At 45.2% G+C, this 19,897-nt stretch overlaps 1 protein-coding gene across 1 annotated transcript in view; it reads left to right on the top strand.

The window, feature by feature from the left end:
- LOC115084798 (WD repeat-containing protein 64-like) overlaps window positions 1–19,897 on the top strand; it is a 234,752-nt gene that overhangs the window by 57,541 nt on the left and 157,314 nt on the right. The window contains exons 7-10 of the mRNA XM_029590142.1: window positions 854–900; window positions 2,524–2,641; window positions 9,302–9,371; window positions 9,805–10,045. Coding sequence (XP_029446002.1) covers window positions 854–900; window positions 2,524–2,641; window positions 9,302–9,371; window positions 9,805–10,045 — 476 coding nt within the window. The remainder of the gene's footprint in view (window positions 1–853; window positions 901–2,523; window positions 2,642–9,301; window positions 9,372–9,804; window positions 10,046–19,897) is intronic.

The raw sequence follows: 19,897 nt of genomic DNA, 5'->3' as shown, positions 1-19,897 counted from the left end.
TAAGACGTGGAAGGGCACTTGGGTGTTGGGTTTGGTGTTGCTCTTCTAAGAATCATACAGTGGAGGTGGAGGAGGCCCACACTTAAACAGATTTTTGACCAAACTTGGGAAGGATATTGGAGGGCAGTGATAGGAAAGGGGTTGGAAGCTAAAGGAGATGGGGGGGAGCTGATGTTAGGTTGAGCATAGAAATGTATTTGCTCAACTTCCACTTCCAAAGCAGAATTGCAACTGGTCAGACTAGCTGGACTAGTTTGGTCTTTTTCTGTTGTCATTTAGTATGTTGAACCAGATTTGAACTGTCATAAGCTCCATGGGTGCCTGCCCTCTCCCACACCTCTGAATATGGATGACTAATTGGTTTTGGAATTACAGTAAAAGTCCATTATGTGGCATTCATGGCCTGGGGAACAGGTGGTGCTGGTTAATCTGAGAGTCCTCTGCTTCCTCCTCCAGGCAGCAGCTGTTCAGGAAACATGAGGGGAGGGGAGGAGAGGGGGGTGATACTGGAGTAGAAAGAGCAAAGCAGAGAAAAGAGTCAGTGCTCCGTAATACAAATCCTCCCCACCCAATCCCTGGTTGAGATGAGATGCCAATTAGTTGAACGTAGCACCGGATAATGGGGCTTTTATTGTATTCCTATAATTTTGGTTTGTTTATTGCTCTTGTTATGGATCCCACCTCCCCACCCTGCGGGCACTCATGTTCAGCCCTCGTAGGATGTTTTGGGAGCTGGTTTCAGGAGAACCCCGAGGAAGCTCGATGGTTCCCAGGACACATCAAAGACTGTGAGGAGCGGATACGGGGAAGTTGTACGGTTCATTAAACTTGAATCTGGTGTGTTGTTCTGCAGGGCTGTGTCAACATTTTCTTGGTCTCTTCCATGGGGGACACTCTCAGGTACGTAATCCCAGATGAACAGAATCCAGAGGCACGAAAACAGAAATGATATCTTTCACGTCACTTCTCACACCATGAATTCAGGCTCTCTGCTCAGTTTTTCGTATGTGCACACAGATGCCTTTCTCCTCAGTTTTAGATGTTTCAGAGAAACCGTTATTTTTTTAATTTTTTTTTACTGCAACTTTTTAGTGACAAAAGTATTTCCAAAGACATATGTGTGTGCAGTTGACCAGACACCTCCACAAGTTTTTGCCAGGACTGTATTCTTTAAACTCACCTTGACAATGGCCCTGAACCTCTTGGATCAACCATATTGAGAACTATAAATGATCTCACAATGGATCAGGAGCTGATTGGCTCACATGGTGGCTGTGTGGGTGTTCCACCATTTGTGACATCATAGCACGTATGAATCAATCAGATCCAGCGTGTATGAGGTAATTTGCGACTCTCTTTACATAGGTACGTAGAAATGATGGCAGAAAAAGACAAAAACGGCCCATCTAGTCTGCCCAGCAAGCTCCTACTTATTTTCCCATACTTATCTGTTTCACCGACCACTAGGTTCAGGGTCCTTGTTGGTAATTGTTTGATTCGAATTTCCTGCCACCCCCCTGCCATTGATGTAGAGAGTAATGTTGGAGATGCATCAAAGGTGAATCGTAAGGCTTAATGGTTAAGGGTAGTAACCGCCGCATCAAGCAAGTTATAAATAAATTACATAAAACATCTGAAAACATGCAAAGCTTAAAACACAAAATGAGGTTAACAACTTACAACTATGTAATTAATGACCGAGAACTGTCAAAGGCTATTTGAAATAAGTAAGCCTTCAGATGCTTCCGGAAAGTCTGGTAAGGCATTCCATACTGAGCGGCCTTTCACTGAAAATGCACGATTCCGTGTTGTAGCCAAACGGGTGGCTTTGATAGGTGGTTCCAATCCTTTCCCCTGAGAACGTAAATCTCGAACAGGACAATAACTAGTAAGTGCATTAGCAAGATATAGTGGCCCATTGCTTTTAGCACCATAAAAATGTAGGGTGCAGGCTTTAAACTGGAAGCCAGTGTAGGTTGCACAGCAACGGGGAACACATGGTCCCAAGGGTTGACCCTGTATGAGGCGGGCATCTGAGTTCTGCAGGACCTGTAAGGCCCTAACAGAAGAAGCTGAGAGTCCAATGAAGAGGGAGTTGCGATAATCAGTGGCTGTAAAGAGAAAGGCTTGCAGTATAACACGAAAGTCATTACTGATTTAAAGTAGGCTTTAAGTGTCGAAGCATACGTAACTTATAACAGCCAGATCTAAGGATCTGCTGAAGGTGGGGTTTAAATGACAAACTAGAATCAGGCACAACACCCAAGTAACTTATAAATAAATTGCTGAAAATAAAATGTTACTAAATACTGCTTGCAATCTAAAAAAAAGAAGGTTTGGTTTTTTTAAAAGTCAGAATGCACAGCTTTTTCTGGTCTGCTTTATTTCTGAACTTGATATTTCTTGTGCTGTTCAAATGACCTTGCAAAATGTTACAAAAAAATATGCAAAGTGTGTTGGGGCAGAGTGCAAAACCTTTGGTCATAATGCAGATCTTTATTTCTTTGGATGCCTGATCTCCAGGACCTGGACGAAGTGCCCAGCTGTGGATGAAATCCCCAGTGTTTTCCTGGACAGTGTCATGGACAGCGGGCTCGTCACCTTCACTCGATGGAAGGTTCACAATGACTGGGTCACGCAGGTCAGTGGCACACATGCACGCTGTTTTCACCTTTCAGCTTGGGGGGGGGGGGGGAATGTATGGCTTCTAGATGAGAAAACGAGCGGAAAGGCAGAGGTGAGCCTTGGATTGTACTTCCACAGTAGGAGGGGAGGACGGGTGCTTTCACTGGATGATTCCCTTTGGTCCCTATCTGCCATCTTATTCTGCGTGACTGTAGTTTGATCGGAGGTTTAAAGTCGTGCCAGTGCCAGCTAAATTCAGTTTAGAAAGGCAGTAAAGTCATATCTGTTTGTAGCTGCCTTTGTGGGATAATGGAAAGGTTTTGTTGAGCCACCTGTAAGGTGCCTTGGGAGGGAAGGAGGTGACGAATGTTTAGATTACAGAAATGTTTGCATTAATGTTTAGATTAAAGCTGCATTGTAGAGGTTTTTAGGAACTGGGGATAAATTCCGTCTGTAATGACATTAGGGATTGCGGGTTAATCTTATTGTAAGCACCACAGAACCTACATTTTATTATATTGCATTATAGGTAAAGGGATGAGAGGAAGCTAGGAGTTTTAAGTCTAGGATATGTGTACGACTGAGTCTTTGTATAAGCTGGATGGATATGAGTGGATGTTGGATTTGTTGTGTTGTAAGGACATTAAAGATTCTTAGAGGCCAATATTCATCCACTAATTGGGTGAGTAAGTTAACAAAGTAAACTTAACTGGTTAACTTGGCCAAGATATTCGGCAGTGCAACCGAATAAACTCAGTTATTTTATAGTTTAAGCAGCTAACTATAGGACACCCAAATAGCAGTTTTAGACGTATCCAGCTAATCATGCCAGATAAGACTGAAGATCGCACTTATCTGGCTAACCTGCATTTGGACACGCGTTTTGGACTCGCTAGCTTTACCCCTTATTCAGTAAAATGTGCAGCCAAGCCACACATTTTACTTTCAGAAATTAGCGCCTACCCAAAGGTAGGCGCTAATTTCTGCCGGCACCGGGAAAGTGCACAGAAAAGCAGTAAAAACTGGCGGGACGCAAGTTAAAAAGAAGTTAAAAAAAAAATAATTTGAAATCGGCCCAGGGCTCGCTGGTTGAAAACCGGATGCTCAATTTTGACGGTGTCCGGTTTCCGAACCCATGGCTGTCAGCGGGCTCGAGAACTGACGCCGGCAAAATTGAGCGTCGGCTGTCAAACCCGCTGACAGCCGCCGTTCCTGTCCAAAAGGAGGTGCTAGGGACGCGTTAGTGTCCCTAGCGCCTCTTTTTACCACCGGCCCTAATTTAAATATTTTAGTTTACTGAATCGCGTGCACAGGACACTGACCTGTGCACGCGCCGGGAGAGCGGGCACTCGCCCGCTCTCCCACGAACTTTATTGTATAGGCCTGCATGTTAGCAGAATAAGTAGCTCCGCCCCAGAATGTCCCAGCCCTCATTTAGCTAGCTATTTAGCCAGATAAATAGTTGGCTAAGTGGCAGCCACTGGCCATGCCCAAATATTGGAATGGTGTCATTTGGCTAAGGCCAAACTTAACTGGCTAAGTGGCTGTTGTGTCCGTCGCTGTCTGATGTCTCTGCTCCGCCCACCTTACCTCGTTGGCAACTCCCTTCGGGGTTGATGGAAGGCTAGCTGCTGCGGCGTCTCCAGGCCGTCATCCTCCGGCGTTCCCGGACCGGCTCGACGCTGCAAGCCGCCATGTTGACCAGATGCCTAAGGGCGTGCAGGCCAACTGATGTACCGGCGTTGGCGCGAACCTCAGGGGCGTCCCCCTGAGATGATGTCATCAGCTCCAGATATTTAAGGTCTCACTAAAGGTACCCGGTCCTCGGGGGCCTCGGGAACCGGTACTTGCTCCTCGAGGGCCCACGTCCCGGACTATCTCCTGAATACCACTTCTGCTAACAAGTCTTCGCTGCTTACAACATTAGTGAGTTTCCATCTATCTCTCAGAGCTTTCCCTGGGACCAGGTACTCGCTCCTCGAAGGCCTAATGCATTCCAACTCCTGGGCTGCCTCAAGAGACTATGGTGTGGGTGTTACCATCAAGGACTTGTTCCTGAACTCTGCATGTATTGCCTACTCACCTTCTTAGTTTCTGTACAGCTCAGCCACCTTGGGATCGATGTTCCAGTACCTGAGGGACTACAGCCCAGCCGGGAACTTCCAGCTCACTACTGCCACCTCTGGTGGTTTAATATATTGTCTAATAAAAGAACTAGTGTGTGTCAGTCTCCTACACTAAGCCTGATCAGTGGTCCCTCTCGGGATCTCCCCCAAGGGCGTGGTCACCTGCCACTGGTCCAAGGATCCACCCACAACTATTCTAAATAATAACAGCAACTCCGTTATTTACAGATTGCTTTCTCTCAGCTTTAACAACAGAGCTCTAATCCCAGCTTCAACAACAGAGCTTTACTAACAGATTGCTAACTCCAAGGATCCGGCTTGTTACCAGGGTTCTGGCTTAACTCCTTGGTTCCAACTTGACTCCAGGGTTCCGGCTTGACTCCAGGGTTTCGGTGATCTACATGGATCCAGCACAACTCAATGCTTTGCAGGCTATACCTGGCCTGGCCCAGCGCATTGCGGAACAACAGGACGCCTTGGAGAAACTTACTTCAGCTTTTCATCAGCTACACACGCAGAATGTTTAAAGCATTGCTTCTAACCATGAAGGTCAGTTACAGGAGGTAACTTAAAAGACTGCTGTACCATTGGTGGCTCCGATCCGCTTCTCCAGAGTACAGCAGACTCAGGGCTTTTTAAACCAGTGCTGCATGCACTTTACCTTACAACCATCTTTATTTCCTACCGCTCTCTCCAAGACTACCTACATCCTTTCCTACTTGGATGGTAGGGCCTTGTCTTGGGCATCTACCTTGTGGGATCCTATTTTGCAGGACATAGAAGGATTTATGGACTTATTTAAATCCGTTTTCGATGACCCTGCACGAACTTCCGTAGCCGGTTTTGCTTTGGTGGAATTGAAGCAAGGCAACAGATCATTAGCTGAATTTGCCATAGAGTTTAAAACTCTTGCGGCAGAACTCTGCTGGGACCCCAAATGTCTCAAGACTCTCTTTTGCAGAAGCTTGGATACCTGTTTAAAAGACGAGCTGGCTGCTCATGAAACTCCTGATTCGCTGGACGAATTAGTAGCCTTGGCCACTCGGATTGATCGCCGGCTCCGGGACAAGGTAAAGGAACTCCGGCTTAAGATGTTATCTGGGTTGAATCAGGCTAGCTCTATACCTGCACCTCGAAAGGTTCCAGTAATTTCTGCTGCTAATAAAGATGAACAGATGCAACTTGGTCATGGACATTTGACTTCTAAAGAGAGAAGATTTCGGAAGAAGCGCGGCCTTTGCATGTACTGTGGTCAGCATGGCCATGATGTCTCTACATGCTCTATTCGTCCAGGAAACGGACGGGCCTAAGTCCTGCAGGAGGACTGTTCTTAGGTCTTACCGCGTCCTCTCCCCTGCTTTCTCTCCCAGTCTCCTTGACCTACGGACCGATATCATTTCAGACGCCTGCCCTGGTGGACTTAGGGGCAGGAGGCAACTTTATTCTCAGAAGTTTAGTGGAATACTTGAAGATTCCCCTCATCAAATTGAAAGATCCACTATTGTTATCTTCCATTCATGGAGAACCCTTACTGGGTAACGTGATTTGCGAAACCGTACCAGTTACTCTTCGCACCGGAGCGCTCCATATGGAAACAATCTCCTTCTTTGTACTGGAAAAGGCTATACATCCTATTGTCTTGGGGTTACCCTGGCTGCAAGTGCACCAACCCCAATTTGACTGGGCCTCCCTGGATCTTTCCCACTGGGGCCCAGAGTGCCATGGGAGATGCCTTAAGGAAATCTCGCCTGTTATCTGCATGCCTATTACTCCAGTGAGGCTAGGACTGCCGCCCCAAGGCTCATCCTTTGGGGATGTTTTCTCCCAAGAGAAAGCTGGGGTCCTTCCTCCACATGGGCCTTGTGACAGTGCCATGGGACTGGGGACCAATGCTGAACTACCAGAAGGTCAGGGGTATCCTTTGTCAGTTCTTGAGAAGAAAGAGATGTTGGAAGATGTGCCTGAGGAGCCACAGTACATAATTGACCCGAAGAAGATACTCTTGGTAATTACCCAGTCCATATCTGCTGGCATCGCTATCAATGCTCTTCCAGCAATATGTACTGGACTGTCACCATTTGAAGTGGTTCTGGATGTTCCCTAACACCGCCACTTCCACTGAAGCATTCAGTGACGTCCCCAGCAGCTCAAGCCACTGCTGATGTTTTCCATAGACTGTGGCTTCAGACCAAGGACATGCTAATTAAGCGAGTGACCATGCTAAGAAGTACTACTATGCGCACCTTGTGCAAGATCCAGTCTTCAAGCCAGGAGACAAGGTCTGGTTGTCAACCCAGCACCTCATACTCAAACTGCTCTCCTCTCGGTTTGCTCCTCGCTACGTGGGTCCATACCCACGTAGCGAGGAGCTACGTGGGTATGGACCAACGTATTGGCGAAGTCACCTACCATCTGAAGCTACTACCTGGTCTTATTATCCATTCGCATTCCACGTTTCATTTTTTGAAACCATCCATACTCAGCGAATTGTCTTCCAATTCAAGATCCACCTGTCATCTATGCAGAAGATGACTTGAGATCAAAGTCAAAGAGATACTGGATGTTTGTATAGAGGCAAACGTTTTGAATACCTTCTGAGATGGGAAGGTTCTGGCCCCGAAGTACACTCTTGGGAGCCTCAGACCAATATCTTGGATAATGAGATGCTTCGTCGATTCCATCTCGCACATCCTTCAAAACCCAAGCCTGGTACCTGAAGAGGACATCGCCCTTTGAAGGGGGGTACTGTTATGTCCGTCGCTGTCTGACGTCTCTGCTCCGCCCACCTTACCTCGTTGGCAACTCCCTTCGGGGTTGATGGAAGGCTAGCTGCTGCGGTGTCTCCTGGCCGTCCTCCTCCGGAGTTCCCGGACCGGCTCGATGCTGTAAGCTGCCATGTTGACCAGATGCCTAAGGGCGCGCGCGCGGCCCAACTGATGTACCGGCGTTGGCGCGAACCTCAGGGGCGTCCCCCTGAGATGACGTCATCAGCTCCAGATATTTAAGGTCTCAGTTTTCGCTAACAAGATGAGTTAGCAAAGATTCGCTTCCTCCAGGTCGCTGCGGATGGGATTCGCTCTCTGCAAACCTCACTACTCTGCCTCCTCCAACTTCACTAGAGGTACCCGCTCCTCGGGGGCCTCGCCTCCTCTTTTCATTTCAGGTCGCAGTCCAGAACCGGTACTCGCTCCTCAAGGGCCCACATCCCGGACCAGAACCTGAATACCACTTCTGCTAAGAAGTCATCACTGCTTACAACATTAGTGAGTTTCCATCTATCTCTCAGAGCTTTCCCTGGGACCAGGTACTCGCTCCTCGAGGGCCTACTGTATTCCAACTCCTGGGCTGCCTCAAGAGACTATGGTGTGAGTGTTATCATCAAGGACTTGTTCCAGAACTCTGCATATCCTATCTACTAACTTTCTTAGTTTCTCTACAGCTCAGCCACCTTGGGATTGCTGTTCCAATACCTGAGGGACTACAGCCCAGCCGAGCGCTTCCATCTCACTACTGCTACCTTTGGTGGTTTAATATAAGCAACAAAGACTTCTTAGTAAGCAGTATAACATCAGTGACTTTCTATCTATCTGTCAGAGCTTTCCCTGGAACCAGGTACTTGCTCCTCGAGGACCTAATTCATACCAACCCCTGGGCTGCTCAAGAGACTATTGTGTGAGTGTTACCTTCAAGGACTTGTTCCTGAACTCTGCATGTCTTGCCTACTCACCTTCTTAGTTTCTCTACAGCTCAGCCACCTTGGGATCACTGTTCCAGTACCTGAGGGACTACAGCCCAGCCGGGCGCTTCCAGCTCATTACTGCCACCTCTGGTGGTTTAATATATTGTCTAATAAAAGAACTAGTGTGTGTCTGTCTACTACACTAAGCCTGACCAGTGGTCCCTCTCGGGATCTCCCCCGAGGGCGTGGTCACCTGCCACTGGTCCAAGGATCCACCCACAACTATTCTAAATAATAACAGATTGCTATATCCAGCAACTCCGTTATTTACAGATTGCTATCTCTCAGCTTTAACAACAGAGCTCTAATAACAGAATGCTTACTCCTAGCTTCAACAACAAAGCTTTACTAACTGAAAATTTTTGTGGTAGTACAGATATTCTCTGCCTTGAGCTGAGTTGGGGAAGGGTAGACTTAAAGGTTTGAAAATAAATAAATAAAATAGAAGATGCATGTCTTGTTATGACTACATCTTTTTTTTTTTTTTACACAAAACCCCTCTTTCTTCTCATCAGATGTTCTAGATATATTCAGATCTGGGACATCTGTACAGGGTTCAGATGATGATTAACTCAGCAATACCATTCCTGCCCCACACCCTAGTAAGTGCCAGGGCTGTGAGCCATGGGCGCCAGGGCTGCGGGACGCCTTGTGGCTTGGGGACGGAAGGGGCAATTGTCCTGCTTGTTTCCTTATTTCTCCCCTCAACACCCAACCCTGTGTATTATCTCAGATAAATAAAAACAGCTAAAGAATTGACCTCAGTCATATTGCAGATGGCTTTGTCTGACCCTTTCTGTTCCTGTTACAGATTAAATATGTTCACTCTATCAAGTCCGTAATCTCAAGTTCCAATGATGATTGCACTGCACTTGTCATAGGTGAGTGGTGGATGCCGATGGAGCATCGGTAGATGTCAGCTTGCTGAGTTACGGTAGGGAGATATCATTAAGTGCACTTATCCTGTTGATTTTAATGGCTCACCTGACTGTTTTTCTCAAGCTTGAGTGTGGCAATTTATTTTGTAACTTAGGAGGGTGAAGGAAAAAGGGCAGAAGCAGAGCATTCAAGGCCTGCAGAAGGCTTCCCCACAAGAGCTCTGCCAACATCTCAGCCCAATCCTGCTCTTGCAATCCCGAGTCCTCCCTGAGCAGAGACTGCCTGCCAGCTGTTCCCAGCTGTGTGATTTGTGCAGCAAGTCACCTCAGGACTGTAGGAGAGTTATAAACTGTGAGGAATAAAATCTAAAAGTTTGTTTTCATTTTCCTGTCTTTCTTTCTGGTGTGTGTGGGGGTGGGGTGGGGCTGGAGACAGGTTGCGTTGAAGGAACTAAGAATGTTCAGAAACGTCTGAAGGACCTAATGGATTCAAGCACCGAGAAAAGGAAGCGTTCGGTGCTCGTGGGCGGTGTCATACCCAAAAGACTTCCTGATGACGAGTCTCTCTTTAAAGTGTACAAGGGCGTCAAAACCTTTGACTTCTGCAAAGAGTGCAACATTCTGGTGACTGGTGGACTGGACAGAGTTATCCGCCTCTGGAATCCATACATCACTGGGTAGGCAGCCGGATGGAGAAGTCAAGTGTGCTTAAATGCTGTCCTTCCATTTCCTTTCCCAGGAACAGATTCAGTCATTATGGACCCAGACGGAGAGACCTGACACACAATCAAAAGACTGCTCAAGTCCTTATTGAGCCTCATTAAATTCACTGATATCTTGTTAACATGCCTTTGGTAACCTGCTACATGGCACTTTGGACAAAGGCGTCATACTCAGTCCCACATAATAATAATAGTAGTTTATTTATTTATTTTATTTAACAGCTTTTAATATACCGGTGTTCGTGCAAGCACATCACGCCGGTTTACAATAAACTTGAGAAAGGAGGAAATTACAAAAAACAGGGAGTGGGGGAGTGGAGCAGGAGCGAAAAGAGGGGGGGGGGAGAGGGGGGAGAGAGGTAAAGGAGGAAAGACAGCAGCTGAGAAAGGTACAAGGAACATATCAGTATTTACAGGATAGGTTGCTTAATGAGGTTAGAACAAGGTTGATTTTTTACAGCGGTTAATGAGGAATAAATAGATTATATAATGATATATATTAAAGCTTAATTACAGCAGTTATGGTGGATTATATAGATAACTTATTAAACAATTAAACACATATATATAAAGTATTAGCTTATTTACAGCAGTTACAGCAGGTAATAACGGAGTCTTGATTTCGACATATAGGTTGTAAGTTTTAACTGGGTTACAGTGGAGCACGGTGGGAAGGTGGCGGGGGTATAGGGAAAGGGTAAGGGGAGGGAGGGTGGGGGTATGGGTGGGTTGACGGGTGAAGCTCGGGTGGATTCAGGGTGGTGAGGCAGGGGAGAGACAGGGGGGAGCGATTGGGGGGGTTTCAGGGGGTAGACTATAGGGGGCCGGGGCAGATTTAGGGGGGTGGACTACGAGGGGCTGGAGCAGTGGTAAGCCTGTCGGAAGAGCCAGGTCTTAATGCCTTTTTTGAAGATGGTTAGGGAGGGTTCAAGACGGAGGTATGTGGGGAGGGAATTCCAGAGGGCGGGGCCTGCGATGGTAAAGGCTCTTTCTCTGGTGGTGGATAGGCGGGCAGTTTTGAGGGGGGGAGTGTGGAGGGTGCCTGTGGAGGTGGATCTAGTCTGGCGGGTGGAGAGGTGGAAGTGGGGCATTTCTTTAAGCCAGGGGGAGTTGTTATTGTAGAGGGTGTTGTGAAGAATAGTAAGGGTTTTGTATTGGGAGCGGAACTGGATGGGCAGCCAATGTAGGTCTACTAAGATGGGTGTGATATGCTCTCTTTTACGTGTGTTAGTAAGGATACGAGCCATGGCGTTTTGAAGAGTTTGTAGGGGTTTGATGGTGGAGAAAGGGAGGCCTAGTAGGAGGGCGTTGCAGTAGTCCACTTTGGAGAAAATAGTGGACTGTAGGACTAATCTGAAGTCTTGAGTATGGAGTAAGGGCTTGAGTTTTTTGAGGATCTGGAGTTTGTAGAAACCTGCTTTGAGGAGGGACTTGATGTGTGGTTTGAAATTCAGGTGTTGGTCAAGGGTGACTCCCAGGTCTCTTACGGAGGGGGGTAGTGTGGGGGAGATGTAGGGGGGCGGTGGTGTGGTGGAGGTATCTTGTTCAGGTTGCTTGGATATAAAGAGTAGTTTGGTTTTGGTTGCATTGAGAGCAAGGTGTAGGTCGGTTAGTAGGGCGTTGATGGAGACTAGGCAAGATTCCCAGAAAAGGATGGTTTCATTGAGGGTTTTTTGAATGGGTATGAGAATTTGTACGTCATCGGCGTATAGGAAGAAGTCCAGGCCTAGGTTTGAGAGTAAGTTGCAGAGGGGGAGGAGGTATATATTGAAGAGGGTGGAGGAAAGGGATGATCCTTGGGGAACGCCTTGTCTGAGGGGAATGTGGCATGATTCAAAGTTATCAAGTTTTATGAGGTATTCTCTGTTAGTAAGGTAAGAGGTGAGCCAGTCTAGCGCTGTGTCGGTGACTCCTATCTCTGTCAAGCGTGTGATAAGGATCTGATGATTGACAGTGTCGAAGGCTGCCGAGATATCTAGAAGGGCCAGTAGGTAAGATTTTCCTTGGTCTAGTCCGATGAGCATGGTGTCAGTGATGGCTAAGAGGAGATTCTCGGTACTTCGGCCTTTCCGAAAACCAAATTGTGAGGGGTGCAGGAGGTTGTGGTCCTCGAGGTAGTCGGTGAGCTGGGTGTTGACTACTTTCTCGAGGACTTTCACGAGGAAGGGTAGATTGGATATGGGCCGATAGCTTGCTGGGTCAGAGGGGTCAAGGGAGGGTTTTTTTAGGAGGGGTTTCACAACGGCGAGTTTGAGGGGGTCTGGGACTTTGCCGAAGGTAAGGGAGCAGTTAATGAAGTTAGCTAGGGGTTTGGCGATGGTGGTGGGTATGGAGAGGAGGGTTTTGGAGGGGATTGCGTCTAGGAGGTGTGTGGCCGGTTTCATTTTTTTGAGGATGGTCTCAATTTCTAGCGTGGAGGTGGGGTCGAAGGCTTTGATGCAGGAGCTATCGTTTTTAGGGGGGGGGGATGTGGTCATGGGGTTATGGGGGAAACGTTGGAGGATGTTCGAGATTTTGTGCTGGAAATAATTCGCAAGATCCTCGCATTTTTTCTTGGAGTTTTCTTCAGACGTGGCAGGGTGGGGGGTCTTGGTGAGGTTATTGACGTAGGAAAAGAGGGCATTGGCATTGAATTGTAGGTCGTGAATTTTTTTGGCGTGAAAGTCCCTTTTGGCAATGATGGTGGCTTGTCGGTAGTTGTGCAGTGAGAGTTTATACACTGCTTTGTGTTGGGTGGAGGGATGGCGGCGCCACAGGCGTTCTTTTGATCTGAGGTCTTGTTTCAGACTTTGGAGTTCGTTGGAGTACCAGGGTTTTTTTTTGTTCTGAGGGACGGGGATTTCTTTGTGTAGCACGGGGCAGAGTTTATTGGCTATGGATTTGGTTATATGATTCCAGGAGTGAAGGGCTGCATCTGGATTTGAGAGGTCCAGGTTTTCTACAGCTTTGTCGAAAGCTGTGGCTATGTTTTCAGAAGAGCAGGGTTTATGGAAGGAAACAATTTTCCTTTGGGTTGGTGATATCTTATTTATTTATGGGTTGGTGATATTTATTTATTTATGGTTTTTATATACCGATCTTCTTACATTATATGTACATCAAATCGGTTTACAGAGAACAGTTGAAGCTTGCTTGTGGGCAATTACATATAACAAAGAACTTTTTGAGTAACATATTGTATAACTTTTTTGAATAACATTTAAACATAAGAGCAAAAAATACATGACAGAACAAAGTCTTATATGTCTAAATCTTAATGTTTTAGATTGAGCTTTTCTAAATAGCATTTAAAAGAAGAAATAAATAGCCAAAAAACAATGTCTAAAATATGGTATTATGCAATATTCCTAATTCCTAATTGTACAGATGTCTTACAAGAAATTGTTAACAGTAGTCTAAGATAATTTACTTCTGCATTAGTAATTCGAAGCGAAAGTTGATAATGAGCAGGGTGGAATAGGAATGGGTAGAGTAGGGGTGAGGGGGTCAGGATGGGTGGGCGAAAAATAAGATATTAAAGGGGGAAGAGAAAAAATAGAGGGAGGGGGGATGGAGGGGTTATATAATTAGAGCGGAGAGGATGTAAAAAGAGTTCATTGAAGCAGCTTGTTAGAAATCATGGAAATGCTTGGCTGAATAGCCAGGTTTTCAGTTTTTTCTTGAATGACTGGTGGCAAGTGTCTTGTCTGAGTTCTGGTGGTAGTGAATTCCAAAGTGAAGGACTTGCTGTGGAAAAAGCCCTATTTCTTAGTGGAATTTTGGTTTGAGGGATGACAAGGGTGTCTTGGTATGCTTTTCTGATTGGTCTTGTTGATTTAATGGTACAGAGTTGATGGGTGAGATCGATTGGTGCTATGTTGTTTAAGTATTTGTGAGTGAGGGTCAGGACTTTGTAGGAGACTCTGAATTTAATTGGAAGCTGGTGGAGATTGTAAAGGATGGGCGTGATGTGGTCTCTCTTGTTAGAATTGGTCAGGACCCTAGCTGCAGAATTCTGTACCATCTGGAGAGGTTTGATGGTGGAGGCTGGTAATCCGATTAGCAGCGTGTTGCAGTAGTCAATTTTTGTCAGGATAATTGATTGCAGGACGAGGCGGAAGTCGTGAGCGTGAAGTAATGGTTTAAGCTTTTTCAGGACTTGTAGTTTGAAAAAGCGAAAGTTGTTTACAAATCTTTTTAGGTTCAGCTGATTGTCTAGAAGAACGCCTAAGTCTCTTACGTAGGATGTATTTTTGAGGCTGTCTAGGATTGGTGTAAGTGGATTTTTTTTTTTTAAATTATATTTTATTGAACTTTTCAAATTTTACAATAACAAATATATTCTTTGCCATCTTGAAATATAAGTGCTAATACAATTGGAAACATCTCAATGTACATACATTGAAATTAACATTCTCTACACAAAAACCTTCTATCTTTAGCACTGATACATTATAGAGGTAATAGTGGGGAGGGGGAGTAACAGAAATCACTGAGGAGTTCTCATATAAGAAATACAACAAATAATGATCATTCGAGTGGCAGCTTCTTAAATATTAATCCGTCATGATGTTACTACTGTCACTGGATTTCTAGCACTTAAGAAATCTCTAAGTTGAGGTATATCAAAGAAAATATATGTAGAGCCATGCCAACCTACAACACATTTGCAAGGATATTTCACAATGAAACTTGCGCCCAAAGCCATAACCTCGGGCTTCATCTGGAGAAAGGCCTTCCGGCGCAATGTGTGGCTTTGGCAAGGTCTGGAAAAATCCTTACCAGGCCACCACAAAAAGAAACTCTCAAATTCTTGTAATAGGTACGCATAATCAAATTTATATCTTCTTCAGAAAATAAAGTTACAAGAAGTGTCTCTCTCCTCGTTACCTCCACTTCCGAAGCTTCCAGGTATTGTGTCAGGTTTGCCAAGTTATCCAAAATATTATTTCTAGTATTATCCTGTCTTTGGGACAAATGTATCACTTTTTTTATTACTGGAATCTTCTCCTGAGGGATTTTCAAGAAATCTCCCAGGTATTTCTTAAGGGTTACCAGACATAACTCGTCTTTAACCACTGGGAAATTAAGCATACGTATGTTCAGATGTCTGATAGAGTTTTCTAATGACTCCATTTTACGTAGTGTAGCTAGCCTTTCTCTTGAAAAGGCCGCAGTAACCTCTTTCAGTTCTTTAACCTCCGTTTCTACTTTTTGGATAACAGTTCCTTGTTCTTGTAAAATTTGCTGGTGGTCATGTGCTACTAGGTCAAGTTTAGCTGAAACTCCCTGTAACTTTAGAGACTGCTCTTGTAGCTTAAAATCCATTCCAGCTATAAGCTCCCAAATGGAGTCTAAAGTTACAATTGCTGGTTTTTCAATCCTGCGTGCTTTCAGACTCACCCCACTGGCTCCAAGAATCGTATCAGTCCTCACCACTGCGTCATCCACGCTTTCTTTCCCTCCTTCTCCTCCATTCTGGCTCTTGGGGGTAGAAGTCGTCACTTCCCGAGGAATCACACCTTCGGCACCCCCCAACTGGGTTGCTTCGCCCGAATTTCTTCGGGGCTCTCCAGTTGCTCCCGGGGATTCCGGGGAGGAAGCTTGCAGCAATTGTCTCGACGTCGGCGGGCTCAATGATATTTCTCCCGGCGAAAATGGCTCTCCTCCAGTCTCTCCGCCAGCGGGAGTTACCGCCCATTCTGTAGAAGTAGCGAACTCTCTGATCAGATCTCTGGTCTGAGGGTAGAGTGGATTCGGTGGGGTAAACTCGCACTCTGCCTTTCCTTTTGTGGGGCATAATTCAAAGTAGAACTGAAATTTCCAACAAAGAAATCTGGAATCAGCCAGAGCCTCAGAGAGACGCTGCCACTCGGTCGGCCATCTTGGTTACGCCCAGTGTAAGTGGATTTTGATGAGCGGTGTCTTTTTGTTGTTGATCTGTTATAATGGGTGTGATCTCTCTTTGGATGAAGTTATCTTCCTGTGAGATGATGAGGTATTCTGTTTTGTCCTTGTTAATGACTAGATTGAGTTTGGTGAGGAGTGTGCTAATTTTTTGAAAGCATTGTTCCCAGAACATTAGAGATAGTTGAAGGGATTTCCTTATAGGGATGAGGATTTGTATGTCATCCGCGTAAATCATGTGTTTGATTTTCAGTTTGGATAGTATGTAATAATAGTAATGAGGTCCATATTCAGCCACTGTTTGGCTGAACAAATTTGGCCGGGATAAACATATGCCAGCTAACTTAGAAACATAGAAATGACGGCAGAAAAAGACCAATTGGCCCATCCAGTCTGCCCAGCAAGCTCCCACACTTATTTCCACATACTTATCTGTTTCACCGATCACCAAGTTCAGGGCCCTTGTTGGTAACTGTTTGATTCAAATTTCCTGCCACCCCCTACCATTGATGCAGAGAGGACAGGACAACAAAGCAACTGGCTAAGCAAACACATAGTAACACACAATCCAAGATGGAATTTACGATCTAGGAATAAAGGCCTCCTCAAGCTACCTCATGCAAGAATCACACGACTAAACACAACATGTGAGAGAGCCATATCCATTTCCTGTCCCAAACTATGGAACGCTTTACCAATTGGAATAAGAACTCAACCAAGCATAAAAATGTTCAAAAAAGACTAAAAAACCTGGCTGGTCAGGAGAGCCTATTCAAACTCACTCAATCAGCCAGCAGACATATCAAACACGCAATCCAACAACATAAAAAAGATACATCCCCAGCTAAGTAATAGGAATGTATAGGAAATACTTTGGCAATAAGAAAAACTTACAGTATGTAACTGCATGTATTTATTTTATTTATTTATTAGCTTTTTATACCGACATTCGTAGCACATTATGCTGGTTCACATATAACTGAAAGAGGGAAATACAAAAAAACAGGGCGGGGAGAGGGGAGCAGCGAGGAACCTAAGAGAAAGGACAAAGAGGGGGAAAAAAAAGGGCAGGAGAGAAAAAGATAGGAACGGTACCTAGCGGGAAACAAGGTACAGGAATGAAGGAACCATCCAATAAACACTAAATACAACGTTGCAAGATAAAACTCAAAAAGGTGGGGGGTAAAGGGAGCAAAGAAGGAGAAACATAAAATACGGTCGTGTAGAGAGGAGCACGACGTTACAGGATAAAACTGAGAGGAAAAGGGTATTAGGGGAGCAGGGGGAAGAAACATTAAATACAAAGGGTAGAGCGAGGCAAGGGGCAACAAATTAAATACAGTCGAGTAGAATGGTGCTAACATATCATTACATACAATCGAGTAGGGTGTAGGAAATATCTTTGCAGTAGGATATAACTTGCAGTATGTAACACTCTGCAGTATGTAACAACTTGCAGTATGTAATAACCTGATGCGCAAGAATCTAGCAGATACTACTACTAACCTACACCACATGATATGACTATGTGATGATAATGTTACAATTTGTTGCATGTTTCTTCTGTAAACCGTTATGATGGCGAAACTGAATGACGGTATACAGATCACATTAAATAAATAAAATAAATAAAAAATAATATTGGAGATGCATCAAAGGTGAGCATAAGGCTTAATGTTTAAGGGTAGTAACCGCTTCTCCAGCAAGTTACCCTTATGCTTGTTTAACCAGACTGCACAGATCAGTGCCTTGTTGGATGTTGTTTGAATGTAAATCCTCTTTTTCACATTTCTCCCTGCCGTTGAAGCAGAGAGCAAAGCTGAATATGCATTCAAAGTGAAGTATCAGGCTTAATTAGTTTAGGGTAGTAATTGCCGCAATAAGCAAGCTACCCCCATGCTTATTTGTTTGCCCAGATTTTGTAGCTCAGTCCTTGTTGGTTGTTGTCTGAATGCAAATCCTCTATTCCACATTTCCCCTTGCCGTTGAAACAAAGAGCAAAGTTGGAGTTGCATTAACCTGTGAAGGCTTATTGAGTAAGGTTAGTAATCACCAGGTAGTAGCCTCCATTCCAGCAAGCCACCCCATGGTTCTTCTCTTCATTCCCATCCTCTAGCCTTTATGGATCCACGGTGCTTATCCCATGCCCCTTTGAATTCCTTCACAGTTTTAGTCTTCACCACTTCCTCCGGAAGGGCATTCCAGGCATCCACCACCCTCTCCATGAAGAAATACTTCCTGACATTGGTTCTGAGTCTTGCTCCCTGGAGTTTCAAATCGTGACCCCTAGCTCTACTGATTTTTTTCCAAAGGAAAAGGTTTGTTGTTGACCATGGATCATTAAAACTTTTCAAGTATCTGAAAGTCTGTATCATATCACCCCTGCTCCTCCTCTCCTCCAGGGTATACATATTTAGGTTCTTCAATCTCTCCTCATAAGTCATTTTATGAAGACAATCCACCTTTTTGGTCGCCCTTCTCTGGACCGACTCCATCCTGTCTTTGTCCCTTTGGAGATACGGTCTCCAGAACTGAACACAATACTCCAGGTGAGGCCTCACCAAGGCCCTGTACAAGGGGATCATCACTTCCTTTCTCTTACTAGATATTCCTATCTCTATGCAGCCCAGCATTCTTCTGGCTTAGCTATTGCCTTGTCACATTGTTTCACTGACTTCAGATCGTTAGATACTATCACCCCAAGGTCTCTCTCCTGCTCTGTGTACATCAGCCCTTGACCCCCATCAAATACATTTCTTTCAGATTTCCACACTCCATATGCATGACTCTGCACTTCATGGCATTGAATCTCAGTTACCATATCTTCGACCACTCTTCCAGTTCCTTAAATCCCGTCTCATTCTCTCCACTCCTTGCAGCTTGTCCACTCTGTTGCAGATCTTAGTGTCATCTGCAAAAAGACAAACCTTACCTTCTAGCTCATCCGCAATGTCGCCCACAAAGATATTGAACAGGACCGATCCCAACACCAATCCTTGCGGCACTCCGCTTAACACCGCTCTCTCTTCAGACTAAGTTCCATTTACCATCACACATTGTCTTCTGTCCATCAACCAGTTTGCAATCCAGGCCGCCACCTCAGTACTCACTCCTAAGCTTCTCATTTTATTCATAAGCCTCCTGTGCGGACAGTACCAAAAGCTTTGCTGAAATCCAAGTAGATGACATCGAACGCTCTTCCTCGATCCAATTCCCTAGTCACCCAATCAAAAAAGTCAATCAGATTTGTGTGACAGGACCTTCCCCTGGTGAATCCATGCTGCCTCTGGTCCAGCAATTCTTCTGACTGTAGATAGTTCATTATTCTTTCATTCAGCAGCGCTCCATTACTTTTCCCACCACCGAGGTGAGGCTAACCGGCCTATAGTTTCTAGCTTCCTCTCTTCTCCCACTCTTGTAAAGTGGGACTACCACCACTCTTCTAGAATCACTCGGCACCACTCCCGTTTCTAGGGATCTATTGAACAGGTCACGCAGCAGACCCGCCAGCACATATCTGAGCTCCCTCAGTATCCTGGGATGAACTTCATCAGGCCCCATGACTTTGTCCTCGTTCAGTTTTCCTAGCTCTTCCCATACATTCTCTTCTGTAAATGGAGTTTCATCTACTCATCTCCCCTCCAGTTTCTTGTTAACTAGTGAAGGTCCTTCTCCAGGGTCCTCTTTAGTGAACACCAAACTGAAGTATTCGTTTAATATTTCTGCCATTTCTTCGACTCTCTCCACACATTAATCCTTTTCACCTTTCAGTTTTACTATACCACTTTGGATTTTTCTCCTTTTTCTGATATATCTGAAAAATGTTTTGTCATCTCGCTTTACCTCTTTGGCAAGCCTTTCTTCCGCTTGACTTTTTGCCGTCTTTTTTGTCTCCCTCAGTTCCACCAGATATGCTTCCTT

Source organism: Rhinatrema bivittatum, chromosome 1 (genome assembly GCF_901001135.1).
Source record: "Rhinatrema bivittatum chromosome 1, aRhiBiv1.1, whole genome shotgun sequence".
Taxonomy (NCBI): domain Eukaryota; kingdom Metazoa; phylum Chordata; class Amphibia; order Gymnophiona; family Rhinatrematidae; genus Rhinatrema; species Rhinatrema bivittatum.
This window is presented reverse-complemented; position numbering and strand designations above follow the sequence as displayed.